We start from the raw sequence: 19,056 nt of genomic DNA on the forward strand, positions 1-19,056 counted from the left end.
TCTAAGTCTCTTTGTACGTCTCTAAGGACTTGCTTTATGAATCTGGGTGCTCCTGTATTGGGTGCATATATATTTAGGATAGTTAGCTCTTCCTGTTGAATCGGTCCCTTTACCATTATGTAATGGCCTTCTTTGTCTCTTTTGATCTTTGATGGTTTTAAGTCTATTTTATCAAAGACTAGGATTGCAATCCCTGCTTTTTTTTTTTCTCCATTTGCTTCGTGGATCTTCCTCCATCCCTTTATTTTGAGCCTATGTATGTCTCTGCATGTGAGATGGATCTCCTGAATACAGCAGACTGATGGGTCTTGTCTCTTTATCCAGTTTGCCAGTCTGTGTCTTTTAGTTGGAGCATTTAGTGCATTTACATCTAAGGTTAATATTGTTATGTGTCAACTTGATCCTGCCATTATAATATTAACTGGTTATTTTGCTCGTTAATTGATGCAGTTTCTTCCTAGCCTGGATGGTCTTTACATTTTGATATGTTTTTGCAATGGCTGGTACTGGTTCTTCCTTTCCATGTTTAGGGCTTCCTTCAGGGTCTCTTGTAAGGCAGGCCTGGTGGTGACAAAATCTCTAAGCATTTGCTTATCTGTAAAGGATTTTATTTCTCCTTCACTTATGAAACTTAGTTTGGCTGGATATGAAATTCTGGGTTGAAAATTCTTTTCTTTAAGAACGTTGAATATTGGCCCCCACTCTCTTCTGGCTTGTAGAGTTTCTGCTGGGAGATCTGCTGTTAGTCTGATGGGCTTCCCTTTGTGGGTAACCTGACCTTTCTCTCTGGCTGCCCTTAAGATTTTTTCCTTCATTTCAACTTTGGTGAATCTGGCAATTATGTGTCTTGGAGTTGCTCTTCTGGAGGAGTATCTTTGTGGCATTCTCTGTATTTCCTGAATTTGAATGTTGGCCTGCCCTACTAGGTTGGGGAAGTTCTCCTGGATGATATCCTGCAGAGTGTTTTCCAACTTGGTTCCATTTTCCCCCTCACTTTCAGGCACCTCAATCAGACATAGATTTGGTCTTTTTACATAATCCCATACTTCTTGCAGGCTTTGTTCATTTTTTTTTCTTCTTTTTTCTTTTGGTTTCTATTCTCGCTTCATTTCATTCATTTGATCCTCAATTGCTGATACTCTTTCTTCCAGTTGATCGAGTCGGTTACTGAAGCTTGTGCATTTGTCACGTATTTCTCGTGTCATGGTTTTCATCTCTGTCATTTCGTTTATGACCTTCTCTTCATTAATTACTCTAGCTGTCAATTCTTCCACTCTTTTTTCAAGATTTTTAGTTTCTTTGCGCTGTGTACATAATTCCTCCTTTATCTCTGAGAAGTTTGATGGACTGAAGCCTTCTTCTCTCATCTCGTCAAAGTCATTCTCTGACCAGCTTTGATCCGTTGCTGGCAATGCGCTGCGCTCCTTTGCAGGGGGAGATGCGGTCTTATTTTTTGACTTTCCAGCTTTTCTGCCCTGCTTTTTCCCCATCTTTGTGGTTTTATCTGTCTCTGGTCTTTGATGATGGTGACATACTGATGGGGTTTTGGTATAGGTGTCCTTCTTGTTTGATAGTTTTCCTCTGACAGTCAGGACCCTCAGCTGTAGGTCTGTTGGAGATTGCTTGAGGTCCACTCCAGACCCTGTTTGCCTGGGTGTCAGCAGCAGAGGTTGCAGAAGATAGAATATTGCTGAACAGCGAATGTACCTGTCTGATTCTTCCTTTGGAAGCTTCCTCTCAGGGGTGTACTCCACCCTGTGAGGTGTGGGGTGTCAAACTGCCCCTGGTGGGGGATGTCTCCCAGTTAGGCTACTCAGGGGTCAGGGACCCACTTGAGCAGGAAGTCTGTCCCTTCTCAGATCTCAACCTCCGTGTTGGGAGATCCACTGCTCTCTTCAAAGCTGTCAGACAGAGTCGTTTGCGTCTGCAGAGGTTCTGCTGCTTTTTTGTTGTTGTTTTTTATCTGTGTCCTGTCCCCAGAGGTGGAGTCTAGGGAGACAGGCAGGTTTCCTTGAGCTGCTGTGAGCTCCACCCAGTTCGAGCTTCCCAGCGGCTTTGTTTACCTACTTAAGCCTCCGCAATGGCGGGCGCCCCTCCCCCTGCCTCGCTGCTGCCGTTTCAGTTAGATCACAGAGTGCTGTGTTAGCAATGAGGGAGGCTCCATGGGCGTGGGACCCTCCTGGCCAGGTGTGGGATATATTCTCCTGGTGTGCCTGTTTCCTTAAAACGCAGTATTGGGGTGGGAGTTACCCGATTTTCCAGGTGTTGTGTGTCTCAGTTCCCCTGGCTAGGAAAAGGGATTCCCTTCCCCCTTGCGCTTCCAGGTGAGGCGATGCCTCGCCCTGCTCAGCTCTCGCTGGTCGGGCTGCAGCAGCTGACCAGCACCGATTGTCCGGCACTCCCTAGTGAGATGACCCCAGTACCTCAGTTGAAAATGCAGAAATCACCTGTCTTCTGTGTCACTCGCGCTGGGAGTTGGAGACTGGAGCTATTCCTATTTGGCCATCTTGCTCCGCCCCCCAGAAATGTCTGTTTTCATTCCTTTTATGACTCCTTAGGAATAGGTGAAGATGTCCCTTCTGAACTCTATTTTTTTTAAAGTTGGTTTTTGAAGGACCTGTTTGTTTTTCATTTTCTTGCCCTTGCAAATAACCAGCAGTATAATTAGTATGCTGTGGTGTTCTGGGAACAAATTATGAAAAAACAAGGATTTAGGATAGTTTACTGAAAGATTGTATGAATATATCTTTCATACTTATTTGGAGGATTTAATTTCACAATATAAGATATTTTAAAAATAAATATGGGTTTTATTCTGGAAATTTTTATATTAATGAAAGAAAGAAAAACCTATTTAATGAGAGCTTTAAGATTGTATCTTATGGGAAAGTCTAACTTTGAGGTATACAACGATCAGTTTTATTTTGAAGTTTTTGACTAAGACTTTACTTAGTTAAAGATTACTTTCTCAGAACTGGAGATTTTAGGAATGCCTATGACTTGACAGAAACAACTGGAATAGACTATTCTGATATTCTTTAATGTTTAGTTGGTAATTCTAAGGGAATAAGAAATACTTTGGTAAGTTAGGTGCATGGTCCATCTAGCTTAATCATCTGTCTTGCATGCTGGGGACTATATGGGGAGTGATTCCTGTCCATCATAGTATTGGTCTCACAAGATCAATTTCTATTTCAAACAGCTTCAGGTCTCCTTTGATCTCCAGGATTTGCATATTTATCTGTTTTATCTTTAGTTTTGATGGAAAAATAATGCGTATAAGCGAACATCTATTAAGATAATGGCTTTTTGTTTTATAAATTTCTCCTAAATTATAAGGCCTGATACTTACAGATGTAGTATTTGAACATTTGGCACAAATGTTAAATTTCATATGTTTAGAATAATTAGTTCTTAAATTCAAAAGATATTTGACTAGCCCGAATGTGATGTCTGACTTTTCAGGAGATGATAAGTGTTTAAGTGATGATATATAAACGAAATATGTCCTGAAAGGCCTCTCATAGAATTACTTTTACTGAGTAATAATTTGGTACTATGTCCTTGGCTCAAATCAAGAAAGGATAGAAAGGGAAGGCACACAGTTGTATTTATAAGGATGTCGTTGAAGGCATTGGTTATATATCACATACTTTCCCTTTTATGAAAACCCTTCAGAGTATCTTTTTTCTTTTATCTTTTCCTTTTTTTTGGCCAATTTGACACGTGAAATTATGTCTTGTTATTTAATTGTACATTTCTTTTGATTGCTAGTACATGTTTTATGTATTGATTGTTTTTATTTTTATTTTTTAACAAATTGCCCTGCTAATTTTCTTGCTGTTTTTCCAATTGGGATGTTCATTTTTTTCTTGTGGACTTTCAATAGCACTGTGTATTGCAAAGAGATTAATCTTTTACCATACATATTCTAAACGTTTTTCTGCTTTCTCTAAATTTTTATGGTTTTTTTTTTTATTTAAATAAAACTTTGGATTTGTTTTTCTAAGTGAAAATGAGACAAGCCATCTTTTGTTTGCTTTTATTTCCTTTAAAGATTATGTAAGTAGTTATCAATATTTTCTCCAAATACTTGTATTTTTGTTTGTTGTTTAAAATAAATATCAGGTTCCTATCTAAATTTTACATTTAAATACAGAATATAAGCCTCATGAAAGCAGCAGTTTTGTTGATCTTACTCCTTGTCATTGGCTGTATTCATGGCACATCATAGGCATGTAATATATGTTTTCCAAATAGAGAGTATAAATCTTCATCTAAACTTTATATTGTTATAAAAATGTGGTAGAAATCTAGCTTTCTTAACCTTTTCAGAAAGCTGGACACGTACTTTTAAGTTATATTTAAACCTGCTGTTTTTCCTCTGTCCCGACATCCTTCCTCTTGCTTTCTACCTATTTCTGTGGAAAATCCTTCTGTGGTAATACACTGACAAGGTTGTATTCTATGTTTCAAGTTTTCCTAACGTGATCTTTCTTTGTAGCACTTGTCATAGCTGCAGTTTCGCGATTGTTTGTGGAATTATTTAAATGTTCTTCTCCCTGCTTCCGCCCTACAACCCAACCTTAGTCAGGGACTTTACTTATTTTTGTTCATCATCATATCCCACTGCATGGCACATATTAGATAATTACTAAGTTTTTTAAAATGAGTATTTGTTTTTTTGAATAGACTAATAAAGTGCCACAAAAATCACATACCAAGTCCTTGCACATATTTGGTCTCCTTCAACACTTTTACATTTTATATTAATCTGTCTGTTTTGCTATATTGATCTGTTTTGCTATCAGTCCCATACAAATTTAATAACTATACTTTTAAAAACATTTTAGTATTTCTTAGGTTATAGTGACTTCCCATATACTCTCTACAACAGGTGTGTCCAATCTTTTGGCTTCTCTGGGCGACGTTGGAAGAAGAAGTATTGTATTGGGCCACATATAAAATACACTAACAATAACGATAGCTGATGAGCTTAAAAAATCACACAAAAAATCTCAATCTCATAATGTTTTAAGAAAGTTTACAAATTTGTGTTGGGCTACATGTGGCCTGCAGGCCATGGGCTGGACAAGCTTGCTCTATACTAATTCACACAGTTTAAAACATTTCCCAACTATTCTCACACATTTATCTTCCAGTTATATTTTATAATCATTTGTCAAGTTCAAAAAATCTCATTGTATATTTATAAGTGTGTGTGTGTGAAAGAGAGAGAGTATGTTTGTTTGTTGGTTTGCAGGAAAGGAGTTGTTTTAAATTTGTAAATTGGAGAGAGGTTGTGTGTTTATAATAAAATATTCCATTTTCTTATTTAGTAGCTTGCTATGCGGCTTTTAATTTATTGAATATGTTTATTTCTCTCAGTTAATTTAAAAACTTTATTTATTTAGAACCTAAACATTTCATGTTAGGATTTTTTTTAGACATTTTCATGCAGAAACTTGTTAACATACCAGGCTTGAATTTGCTATCTTTAGAAGGATTTGCTTGCAGGGTTGGCTTGTCCTTGGCTGTCATCTGAGAACTTGACTTTGGAATGTTCCCTGTGGTACTAAGTGATAAGGTTATTTGGTGTACCAAGGGTACTGAATTTCATTGTGCCAATCTGCCTAGACTTAAAAAAAATGTGATTTCTAGTGAACACTCACTTCCCTCTGGGACTTTTTTAAAGATTACGTCTGAGTATGTAGGCAGAGAGTGTCTGTGTGACCAGTCCCTCCAAAATCTTTGAAGTCGGAGTCTCAAGAGGTTTTTCCAGACAGAGATGCTACACACATTACTGTATTTCTTTGCTAGAGAGCATTAGAAACTCACACACAGATCTCTTCAGGTGCCACTTGATGTCCTCATCTCTCATTAGTTTTATCACTTTTAAATATCTTCTCTTAGTTTTTCCCAATAGTCCCAATATTGTCATCTCCAAATGAAAATTCTGTGTACTTCTTTTTTACAATGTTTATCATTCACGTTCATTTTTCTTGTCATATTACAGTGATTAGATCTTCCAGAACAATATTGAAAAATATAGTTGACTTCAGAAACTTTATTTTCAATATAATTGTGATAGTGTTTTATATTAGATATGTTTTTTATTATCTTTAGTTTGATATTCTTTATCATAGTAAGAAACTATCCCTCAATGTCTAGTTTATTTAGTTTCATTAGAAGCACACAATACATTTTACTAAGTCTTTTTTGATATGTGTTGAGACAACCCAATTTTTTTGTTTCTTTATTAATGTGATAAATTGTTCCACATTTTTAAAAGCCTTATTTAAAAGAGTCATGATATAGCTAACTATCCTGATGATAAACTATCCATATTATTTTAAATGATTTAAAAATCTTGCTATGGAAAATAAAATTAAGTAGTATACTTATTGTAATTTATTGCCACCTAAATAATAGAGGTTAATAGAAGGATGCAAGAAGAGATCCAACTTGTATCATGGAGAAAAAATAATTTTATGTATTAATAATAATACATAAAAATAAGATTGTTTACATGTTTCTAAAGGACATTCTTAAATAAGTAATCTGTATTTGGTATCTGTTTGCCAAAATGTATATTTTTTGTATTTTAACAACACACATAGAGCTATGTGTGTGAATACATTTTTATAAATCTATATGTTCTTGGTACAAAAAAGCCTGTTGCATTCAGACAGTTTTTTCTGAAGCACTGACATTTGCTTCCAGCTCTCTTACTTTTACTTTCAATGTAATATGATGAAATAAACCATTTTACGTATACTACATAATTGCCATAATGTCCATACTGGTAATACTTGATTGTTAATACTGACAGAGCATGAGACAGCATGAAGTCATAAATTGGTTCTCATCTTTTTTCTTCTGTAATTGGTCATGATCATTACAGATGATTTCATCTTGCTAGGATTTGCTTCCTTTATTCTCTAACTATATTACTGAAATGATATAGGGATTTTAAAATTTACAGTTCATTTTAAGCATGTATGTTGTAAAAATATGTATTATTTTAATGGTATTACTAACTACACTATCATACTACTGAAATATATCTATGAGTATGATTACAGTTTTTTGTAAAAATATTGTATTAGTCTATTCTCACACTGCTAATAAAGACATACCTGAGACTGGGTAATTTATTAAAAAAAGAGTTAATTGACTCACAGTTCAGCATGGCTGGGGAGGCCTCAGGAAACTTATAGTCATGGTAGAAGGGGAGACAAACATGTCCTTTCTCACATGGCGGCAGGAAGGAGAAGAATGAGTGCCCAGTGAAGGAGGAAGCCTCTTATAAAACCATCAGATCCTATGAGAAATAACTCAGTATCATGAGAACAGGATGGGGGAAACCACCCCCATGATTCAATTATCTCCACTTGATCCCTCCCCAACACGTGAGGATTATTAAAACTATAATTCAAGGTAAGATTTGGGTGGGGACACAGCCAAACCATATCGGAGGTTAAATATTTTCTCACAATAAAGAGAGGATATATGTAAGTAAACATAAATTCTGAGATTTAATTGAAATTTAGTGAATCATGTTTTTCTTCAGTGTTCTTTCACATAAGATTTTTTTTTGGCTTAGTAAAATGTCTCTATCTTTTCTTTAATTCTTCCATCTTTCTGATAATGTGGCAAAAGGCAGCTTTTGAAAACAAATGAAGAAAATGCTACAGTGAAAGCATATTTTTATGATTTCTATCAGCTATGAATATCTAGCATTAATTTTCCTGTTAGAATGTTTGATGACTATAAAGAGGAGACTGAAAAAAGGAGAAGATGCACCCTCCACATAGGTCAGTGGGGAGGCGGACTTACAAGTACTTCTAATGCTACTTTTAGGGCAGTACAAAGTTACTGAAAGCCTAGGAGGTCTACTTAACTGGGCATCAGATGTTGCATAAAGTGTTATGGAGGCTGACGTATCTGAATTTCAGCATTGCTTCCATCTCCTTCTCTGGTAACTGCCCCCAGTAAACCTATCTAACATTATTTTCCAGTGTGTCTATATTAGGATTCTTTAGAGAAACAAAACCAATAGGATAGGGTGTGTGTGGGTGTGTGTGTGGAGGGTGGTGTACAGGTGTGTATATGTGTTTGTATGGAACCTGAGTTTTTGAGGAGGTATTTTTAAGCCTGAATTGACCGAAATTGGTCATAATTTCAGGGAAGGAAAAATTGAATCAGAGGAAAGGTTAGGAGAAAGTGAATATGTAGAGGGTGTGAGGGAGAGGGAAAAATTCATTGTGATTTTGAAGTTCCCAGGTTGGAAGATGGAGTAAATGAATCAGATATGTCAGGAAATGCATGGAAATTGAGTTTTAAATGTGCTGCATTTGAGATGCCTGAGAAGCAGTTAGGAATGCATATCTGGAGAACAAAGAGGTCCAGGCTAGGGGGAAAGTGGGGTGTTCAACTTAGGGCCTGTGATGGAGCCAGGTAAGAGGAAGAGAACTTCTAAAGACAACATGTAAAGCTATATGAAGCCCTAAGTGTGTCAACATTCCTTGCCCTATAAATATTTGATTGCCTGATTAGTTATATTCATAATGAGCTCTATGTGAAGCAAAAGAAATGGGAGCATTTGATTAATCTACAAGATTACATTGATATTCACAAAAGTAAATGGTCATATGTTAAGGCAGATTACTAAAATGGAATTCTTTATGTATATCAGCATAACTGAGAAAGTTAACTAATCTGTTTGACACTCAGCACCCATCTATAGACAACCCAACCTCGTGATTGGTCCTCCTATATCCACACTTGTCTTCCTATAAGGAAATCTCTATGTGGTAGCAGCAGAACTTTTTTTTGTTCTTCCTCAGTTAAATGTGATGTCAATCCTGTATAAAATCTCACTTCTTTCCTTGGCCCCTGCCAACCTATCTCATCTCTTTGCTCATTTGGCTCCAGCTGAAGGAGGCTTCTTTCTGTTCCTGCCCAAGGGCCTGTGCATATGGTAGTTACTCAATAAATACTTATGAAATGGATGAATGACTCTGCCTTGTGGATTTGTTCTGAGAAGTAAATGTGAAAAAGTATATGAAGAGCCTAGTGATGTACCTGGTACATTAGAGATTTGAAATAAATGCCTCTTGACCATTTTAATGTTTTGTTTCTCCAAATCCATAATCCTAACATTTCTGTCCTCTTCTGATGCAATCTACCTTCCCAACCCTTCTCATCCAGCCAGCTTACTATCTTTGGTTTCGGCACCCCCGCAGGCCATGGACTATGTGTCATCTCCTCAGTTTGTACTTGGTATGTACAGTGAAGCCATACCAGTGCAAACTGAAGAGATCACAGTTTCATACACGGAGTTTTTTATACATGTCATCTCTTGAGTAACCTTCTTATTACACTTAAATAATTATGTATGGATTCCTAGTCCCAAGGACACTGAGCATATAAGTCGTTGTGCTGGAGATTCTCAGAAGAATGGGTGTCCTCTGGGGACTTGGACACAGACCTAAAAAGGGACTCTTTACCACTCACAAAGCACTATCATGATCACACTGTTATTATATGGATTTGGAATCAGCACTTCATAAATTGTAGCCAACATTGATTGAACACCAAATATGGGTCAGGCAGTGTTTTAAGCACGTTACATATATCACTTGATGAGTTTGGCTTTATTAGTATTCCTGTTTTATACTCACTGACTTGCCTAAGATCACGCTGCTACTGATTTGCAAGTTAGGATGTAGGCCCAAGTGGTCTAGTTTCAGATTCCTGTCCTTACCTATGCTTTTTATTCAGTACTGACTGCCTCAGCAGCAGTTTCGGGGTCATAGAATTAATATCTATTCTTTAGTGTTTGATTCTAGATTTTAAAAATAATATACCATTATAGTTTTCAAATAATTCTAATAGTTTCTTTCTACTCTTTTACCTACAACTTTAAGTCTTTATTCCCATAGGGCAGCTACTGTCAACAATATTTTCAGAACCTTTTTCATCATAATTTTTTTGTAAAATGTCTTAGTGGCTTTGTGATTCCCCCTTTCAGTTGTCTGTTTTCTGAAAGTTCAGCTTATTCTTAGTTTGTGAAAGTTTTAAATACCGGTGGTCCAAACACAACTCCGGCATGTTTGTGTGTGTGCATGTGGATGTTCCGTCTGTGTCCGAGGCAGATTTTTGAAATTAACTTCTTACCTGTTTGGAACTTATTTACATGCGTTTCTGCCTGAAACTCATGTTTGAACACTGTAGGTTGATGAATTTTTTGAGTTGCCAGGACTCAAACTTATTTGACCAATCATCTATGACCTATCACCTTGATGCTCAGAAACAAATGAGCCAACAGCTGTTCCTGACTAAGGAAACAAGTTTTGGTGGAGTTTTCAATGCATGGCTTTATGGACTCAAGAATCGAATATTTTCCGAACAATGTGAAGAAAGTTTTGTTTCTAGATCCTTATATTTTCTCTGTGTCTCCTTTTCTGTAGAAAAGCTCTGTAATTTTTAATCAGTAACACAAAAATGCCTCTATGGAAATGTCCATAATTCTCAGCACGCAGTGGAACATTTTCCGAAAAAGTGAGGTCACCAGAAGCACAGAGCAGAGAAATCCCAGATGGCACTAATATTTGATTTCATTTTTAGCACGCTCACATTCAGCAGATGGATTGGAAGGCTGACCTCTCTGACACTTCCGCATCACTGCCTGCTACTCCAATTGCCTTTGCGAATGTTTTTTTATAAGGCCTCTCCTGATACCTCAGAGATTGATGCCTGGTCGCCTGCCTGTGTTATGCTTCATTTCACCAGGGTTCTGTGTGGTTGAGAGTTGCTGTATTCTATAAAAGGGGAAATCCTGGCTCATCAGCATCTCAGGCTTTTCCTACAATCTCTCAAATTGCGTTAATGTCTTGGAGCATATCATTTTAGCTTTCTAGGTGTACCCCTGATTTGTATCCATCTTTAACTTATCCTAGTCTAATTTTTCTGCATTCTTTTGCCATTGAAAATAATAGCAAAAACCTCAGTTACTTTTGCAGCAACCTAAATAGCTAAGCCAAGAATAATGTTTGAAAAAAAAAAGTTAAATGTTTTCAAAATACCTGCTAAGCACAAAAATTTGATTATGTTAATATGAACATTGCTGATCTCCTCCTTGAGCTATAGTTTCAGTGGCCAAGAGCAAAGACCTGAGTTAGAGTTCCCAGTCATGCCATTTTCTTTAAGGGTAAGCTTTACTTTAGAGTAAGCTAGTGATAATTATTCTTGCCAGTCAGTTAGGATTGGTGTGAAGATTAAATGAAGTAATGGATGTCATATGGTTGTCACAGTATCTGGCACAGAGAAAATATACAAAGATTATTAGTTTGTGGTGTGCAAAATAACTTTTGTATATATAATATACATAAAATATAAAATAAATGGTAAAATTATTTTGTTTCATTATTACTTAGATTGTGAGTAAAGTGAAATATTAAGAATTTTTTAATGATCACCCTAATGCTTTATTTTCAAACTTTCTATAAAATTACTGTATTCCTTGTTATGGACCATTATGTTGTCCACAGATCTATTTAGAGATGACCCTCTTCTTCCTCCTATCCTCACCTGCTAGTTTATATTTCAGTTGCAAGGCTACAGACAAGGAACTATCAGATAGCATGAGTATCCAGTGGTTTTTTTTTTTTTTTTTTCCCCAGGCAGGTTGACCTATGTGGCCGTTTTTTAAAGTTCTCTGAGAATGCTCAGTTCTGAGGAGGATTAGGTTGCTATGCCCTTCCAGGTTGCTTGTTCCACACAACCAGAATTTGGTACATATTTTAATGCATAGCATACTTTTGGCTTAGAAAATATTGCACATTTAATAGTCGTTTTGCTTGAACCAGTTCTCTACCTGATGTCATTTTGATGAATTTAGGGTTTAGATGACTAAATTGCAGCTTTGTTGTGAAACTTTCTATAGAAAGTTATTTTTTTCCTTTTTATAGGTCTAACATAAGGCCAGACTATGCAGACTCCAATTTCCACGACTTCAAGATGCACACCTTCACTCGAGTCACATCCTGCAAAGTCTGCCAGATGCTCCTGAGGTAAGCCTGCTCAGTCTTGGTTTTCAGTTTAAAGCAACTGCTATAATTGTTAAGTGTTTCAGACTTTTCTAACCTTCCAGCCAATAGGTTCGAAAGTGGGGATTTTGCCTTAGCAGTCTGGATCCCACAAATCTTTGCCAGGCTTTCTGCCTGGACAGTCCTTTCAGAAGCTCTGGCAAGCTCCTCTCCCTCTACTGAGGGAGTACCTTGAAGAGCACTGTTAATACTCTTTTTCACCTTCTTGCACTAATTTCCTATGGGCAGAATTTTGCACCATTTAATATACCACTCTCTTATTTCACCTTTCAGGGGAACATTTTATCAAGGCTATTTATGTTTTAAGTGTGGAGCGAGAGCACACAAAGAGTGTTTGGGAAGAGTAGACAATTGTGGCCGAGTTAATTCTGGTGGTAAGTCATGTTTATTGTTGCGATTCTCTTTTTAATGAGGACATAAAATTTGCTAAACATAATTAAGGCCTAATTTACTCTGAATATGTGTTTATTGTAACATATCTGCTTTTGAAACTATTATTTATAAGCACAATTAGAAAAATGATTAAAATTTACATGAGTTTTCTACGTAACTTTGTTTTAAATTATTTAAAATTTGTGTGACTTTCATACATACCTTGGAGACAGAGGTCTTCAAGAGGGAGTTGGATGGTTTCATGTCACTCATTTCATTAAAAGCCCTAAATAAATAACTAAAACCATACAAATATAGCCAAAAATAGAGTAACAAAAACAACAGAAAGAATATATTCTTCTGTCTTTAGTTCTTAAATTTCCTTTCTATTCTTTTAAATATTTAGCTCAGGAATGCTAATGGCACCAGAAGTAAATATCACACAGACTAATTCATGAATTAATGAATTGAATACATTGTCATTTTGCAGCACTTAACAAAGAGCATATATCTTTTGGGGTTTTTGTAAATATTTTCCCCTTGGTTTTTAAAAAATAATGCTGTATGATTGTTACATGAGCTAGTTTCTAAGACTGCTGGCAATTATGCATTCAGTAGCCTATTGCCTCTCTCTCTGCTCCTCTTGGGCTCTCTTCCTTCTCTTTCTTTTCTGGCTTCTTTATTCTTTCTCTTTCTTCTTTTTTCTCTTTGTCCTCTTCCCCTGAGTTTCTCTGTGTTTTTATCAATAAGACCTTTCAAAATCAGTAAAACTTTTGAACACAAAAAGGGATCTTTAACAGCTTGAGTTCAAAAGGTAGCCATGTCAACCTTTGATTTTCCCAAAGGAAAAGGTGGACATTGAATTATTTTGGATAATGTGAAAAAGAGTGAAACAGAGAATAGCTCATTTCAGAGGTGAGTTCAGAAAATAGGCAATTGTAGGAAAGGTGAATCCTAAGAGAAGACTGAGATCATAGCACATGCCTCTCAGACATTTTAAAAGGACCCTGTGTGCCGTTCTTTGTGCTAGGCATGAGCAGCTGTAAAGTGACAGATCTTGGCATGAGTTGAGCACCTACACTGTGCCTGCCCTGCCTGGGTGCTCTACTGGGCATCTTCTTGCATGAACTCATTCCGTCTTCAGAATGGCCCTGCACATTTACTGATGGGGGTCAGATTGCTTATGCAGTTTACTCAAGGGCTGTTAAATAAACTTACTTCTTACTTCTGTCAGAAGGTCAGAAACAGTTTACAATGTTGTAAAATATAATAGAAATAAAAATTATTGATGTTATTCTTTGTCATCCTGATACAGTTTATCACTTGAATTTTTGTTGTTCCATCTTTATATGTCCCATTCTTTAATCTCTTTGGAGACAGTTAACATGTTATTTGCTCATAGTAGGCTAATGTTTATATAAATCCCAAGGCCCTGTCTTGATGAGATGATGCCTGTGAAGAATGTAAAATGATCCCATAGTTGGCATGGTTCTAAAGGAAATAGTGTAGGAGAATAGTTTAGAGTCAAGCAGAGATGGTTGAAAACCTAGCTTTGCCATTTGCTAGCTATGTCAGCTTGGGGAATTTACTTAAATATTCTGAGCTTTTGTTTATTCATCTTGTAAATTAGACGATTATGATGAGGATCCAGTGAGATAATGTTGATTCTTACACAATACCTTAGCAAAGTAAGAACTTACTATTTTAATCTAAGGTGACATAGTGAAAAGTCATTTTTTTTTTTGAAAGACGTGGGGTTATTTAGTATTTTTGTTGTTTTTATGATTTGGAGTACATGTGGATGGGAAAGGTAATGAGCACCAAACTTTAAAATAATATACAAGTATGGCATGAAAAGAACATAAAATTTTAAATTTTTACATTATGAAAGGCAATAGGAAATCATTGAAAATTCCTAGTCTAGTCAAATAGAGGAGTCATATATTCCCAGTGTCTGTTCCTAGGTAATTATTTCAATGTACTCTGTCCTTACATAAGTCATTTTGTCTATGGCAGTAAAATCTACAAGCTCTGGAGTCTTGGTCTGTTTGAATCCTAGCTTCACAATTTACTCCCTGGGTGACTTTGAACTCCATTTACTTACCCGTTGTAAGTAATAGTTTCTTCCCTTATGATATGGTTTGGCTCTGTGTTCCCACCCAAATCTCATCCTGAAATGTAATCCCCATAATTCCCACATGTCAAGGGAGGGACCAGGTAGGAGAGGATTGGATCATGGGGATTCCTCCATGCTGTTCTCATGTTAGTGAGTGAGTTCTCATGAGAACTCATGGTTTTATAAGCAGTGTTTCTTGCTGTTTCTCTCTTGCTTGCCACCATGTAAGATGTACCTGCCTCACCTTCTGCCATGATTGTAAGTTTCCTGAGGCCTCCCCAGCTATGTGCAACTGTGAGTGAATTAAATCTCTTTTCTTTATAAATTCCCCAGTCTCAGATATTACCTTATAGCAGTGGGGGATGGACTAATACAGTAAATTGGTACCAGGAGTTGGGGACAATGCTATAAAGATACTGGAAAATGCGGGGGGCGGAGCAAGATGGCCGAATAGGAACAGCTCCAGTCTCCAACTCCCAGCGCGAGCGACACAGAAGACCGGTGATTTCTGCATTTTCAACAGAGATACTGGAGTCATCTCACTAGGGAGTGCTGGACAGTCGGTGCTGGTCAGCTGCTGCAGCCCGACCAGCGAGAGCTGAAGCAGAGCGAGGCATCGCCTCACCTGGGAAGCGGAGGGGGAAGGGGATCCCTTTTCCTAGCCAGGGGAACTGAGACACCCAACACCTGGAAAATTGGGTAACTCCCACCCCAATACTGCGCTTTAAGCAAACGGGCACACCAAGAGAATATATCCCACACCTGGCCAGGAGGGTCCCACGCCCATGGAGCCTCCCTCATTGCTAACACAGCACTCTGTGATCTAACCACAAGGCAGCAGCGAGGCTGGGGGAGGGGCGCCCGCCATTGATGAGGCTTAAGTAGGTAAACAAAGCCGCTGGGAAGCTCGAACTGGGTGGAGCTCACAGCAGCTCAAGGAAACCTGCCTGTCTCCCTAGACTCCACCTCTGGGGACAGGGCACAAATAAACAACAACAACAAAAAAGCAGCAGAACCTCTGCAGATGCAAACGACTGTCTGTCAGCTTAGAAGAGAGCGGTGGATCTCCCAACACGGAGGTTGAGATCTGAGAAGGGACAGACTTCCTGCTCAAGTGGGTCCCTGACCCCTGAGTAGCCTAACTGGGAGACATCCCCCACCAGGGGCAGTCTGACACCCCACACCTCACAGGGTGGAGTACACCCCTGAGAGGAAGCTTCCAAAGGAAGAATCAGACAGGTACACTTGCTGTTCAGCAATATTCTATCTTCGGCAACCTCTGCTGCTGATACCCAGGCAAACAGGGTCTGGAGTGGACCTCAAGCAATCTCCAACAGACCTACAGCTGAGGGTCCTGAATGTCAGAAGGAAAACTATCAAACAGGAAGGACACCTATACCAAAACCCCATCAGTACATCACCATCATCAAAGACCAGAGACAGATAAAACCACAAAAATGGGGAAAAAGCAGGGCAGAAAAGCTAGAAATTCAAAAAATAAGAGCGCATCTCCCCCTGCAAAGGAGCGCAGCCCATCGCCAGCAACGGACCAAAGCCGGTCAGAGAATGACTTTGACGAGATGAGAAAAGAAGGCTTCAGTCCATCAAACTTCTCAGAGCTAAAGGAGGAATTACGTACCCAGCGCAAAGAAACTAAAAATCTTGAAAAAAGAGTGGAAGAATTGACAGCTAGACTAATTAATGCAGAGAAGGTCATAAACGAAATGACAGAGATGAAAACCATGACACGAGAAATACGTGACAAATGCACAAGCTTCAGTAACCGACTCGATCAACTGGAAGAAAGAGTATCAGCGATTGAGGATCAAATGAATGAAATGAAGCGAGAATAGAAAACAAGAGAAAAAAGAAGAAAAAGAAATGAACAAAGCCTGCAAGAAGTATGGGATTATGTAAAAGACCAAATCTACGTCTGATTGAGGTGCCTGAAAGGAAGGGGAAAATGGAACCAAGTTGGAAAACACTCTTCAGGATATCATCCAGGAGAACTTCCCCAACCTAGTGGCAGGCCAACATTCAAATTCAGGAAATACAGAGAACGCCACAAAGATACTCCTCCAGAAGAGCAACTCCAAGACACATAATTGCCAGATTCACCAAAGTTGAAATGAAGGAAAAAGTCTTAAGGGCAGCCAGAGAGAAAGGTCAGGTTACCCACAAAGGGAAGCCCATCAGACTAACAGCAGATCTCTCGGCAGAAACTCTACAAGCCAGAAGAGAGTGGGGGCCAATATTCAACGTTCTTAAAGAAAAGAATTCAACCCAGAATTTCATATCCAGCTAAACTAAGTTTCATAAGTGAAGGAGAAATAAAATCCTTTACAGATAAGCAAATGCTTAGAGATTTTGTCACCACCAGGCCTGCCTTACAAGAGACCCTGAAGGAAGCACTAAACATGGAAAGGAACAACCGGTACCAGGCATTGCAAAAACATGCCAAAGTGTAAAGACCATCGAGGCTAGGAAGAAACTGCATCAACTAACAAGCAAAATAACCAGTTAATATCATAATGGCAGGATCAAGTTCACACATAACAATATTAACCTTAAATGTAAATGGACTAAATGCTCCAACTAAAAGACACAGACTGGCAAACTGAATAAAGAGTCAAGACCCATCAGTCTGCTGTATTCAGGAGACCCATCTCACATGCAGAGACATACATAGGCTCAAAATAAAGGGATGGAGGAAGATCTACCAAGCAAATGGAGAACAAAAAAGAGCAGAGGTTGCAATCCTAGTCTCTGATAAAACAGACTTTAAACCATCAAAGATCAAAAGAGACAAAGAAGGCCATTACATAATGGTAAAGTGATCAATTCAACAGGAAGAGCTAACTATCCTAAATATATATGCACCCAATACAGGAGCACCCAGATTCATAAAGCAAGTCCTTAGAGACTTACAAAGAGACGTAGACTCCCATACAATAATAATGGGAGACTTCAACACTCCACTGTCAACATTAGACAGATCAACGAGACAGAAAGTTAACAAGGATATCCAGGAATTGAACTCATCTCTGGACCAAGCGGACCTAATAGACATCTATAGAACTCTCCACCCCAAATCAACAGAATATACATTCTTCTCAGCACCACATCGCACTTCTTCCAAAATTGACCACATAATTGGAAGTAAAGCACTCCTCAGCAAATGTACAAGAACAGAAATTATAACAAACTGTCTCTCAGACCACAGTGCAATCAAACTAGAACTCAGGACTAAGAAACTCAATCAAAACCACTCAACTACATGGAAACTGAACAACCTGCTCCTGAATGATTACTGGGTACATAACGAAATGAAAGCAGAAATAAAGATGTTCTTTGAAACCAATGAGAACAAAGATACAACATACCAGAATCTCTGGGACACATTTAAAGCAGTATGTAGAGGGAAATTTATAGCACTAAATGCCCACAAGAGAAAGCAGGAAAGATCTAAAATTGACACTCTAACATCACAATTAAAAGAACTAGAGAGGCAAGAGCAACACATTCAAAAGCTAGCAGAAGGCAAGAAATAACTAAGATCAGAGCAGAACTGAAGGAGATAGAGACACAAAAAACCCTCCACAAAATCAGTGAATCCAGGAGTTGGTTTATTGAAAAGATCAACAAAATTGACAGACTGCTAGCAAGACTAATAAAGAAGAAAAGAGAGAGGAATCAAATAGACGCAATAAAAAATGATAAAGGGGATATCACCACCGACCCCACAGAAATACAAACTACCATCAGAGAATACTATAAACACCTCTACGCAAATCAACTAGAAAATCTAGAAGAAATGGATAATTTCCTGGACACTTACACTCTCCCAAGACTAAACCAGGAAGAAGTTGAATCCCTGAATAGACCAATAGCAGGCTCTGAAATTGAGGCAATAATTAATAGCCTACCCACCAAAAAAAGTCCAGGACCAGATGGATTCACAGCTGATTCTACCAGAGGTACAAGGAGGAGCTGGTACCATTCCTTCTGAAACTATTCCAATCAATAGAAAAAGAGGGAATCCTCCCTAACTCTTTTTATGAGGCCAACGTCATCCTGATACCAAAGCCTGGCAGAGACACACAAAAAAAGAGAATTTTAGACCAATATCCCTGATGAACATCGATGCCAAAATCCTCAATAAAATACTGGCAAACCGGATTCAGCAGCACATCAAAAAGCTTATCCACCGTGATCAAGTGGGCTTCATCCCTGGGATGCAAGGCTGGTTCAACATTCGCAAATCAATAAACGTAATCCAGCATATAAACAGAGCCAAAGACAAGAACCACATGATTATCTCAATAGATGCAGAAAAGGCTTTTAACAAAATTCAACAGCCCTTCATGCTAAAAACGCTCAATAAATTCGGTATGGATGGAACGTACCTCAAAATAATAAGAGCTATTGATAACAAACCCACAGCTAATATCATAC

General features: G+C 38.0%; 1 protein-coding gene across 5 annotated transcripts in view; it reads left to right on the forward strand.

Moving 5' to 3' along the window:
- VAV3 (vav guanine nucleotide exchange factor 3) overlaps positions 1-19,056 on the forward strand; it is a 436,513-nt gene that overhangs the window by 281,926 nt on the left and 135,531 nt on the right. For all 5 annotated transcript variants that reach the window (XM_033198397.1, XM_033198396.1, XM_033198399.1 and 2 more), the window contains 2 exons: positions 11,976-12,077; positions 12,387-12,487. In XM_033198397.1, the coding sequence (XP_033054288.1) occupies positions 11,976-12,077; positions 12,387-12,487 (203 nt within the window). The remainder of the gene's footprint in view (positions 1-11,975; positions 12,078-12,386; positions 12,488-19,056) is intronic.

This window comes from Trachypithecus francoisi, unplaced genomic scaffold (genome assembly GCF_009764315.1).
Source record: "Trachypithecus francoisi isolate TF-2019V2 unplaced genomic scaffold, Tfra_2.0 Lachesis_group5, whole genome shotgun sequence".
Classification (NCBI taxonomy): Eukaryota; Metazoa; Chordata; class Mammalia; order Primates; family Cercopithecidae; genus Trachypithecus; species Trachypithecus francoisi.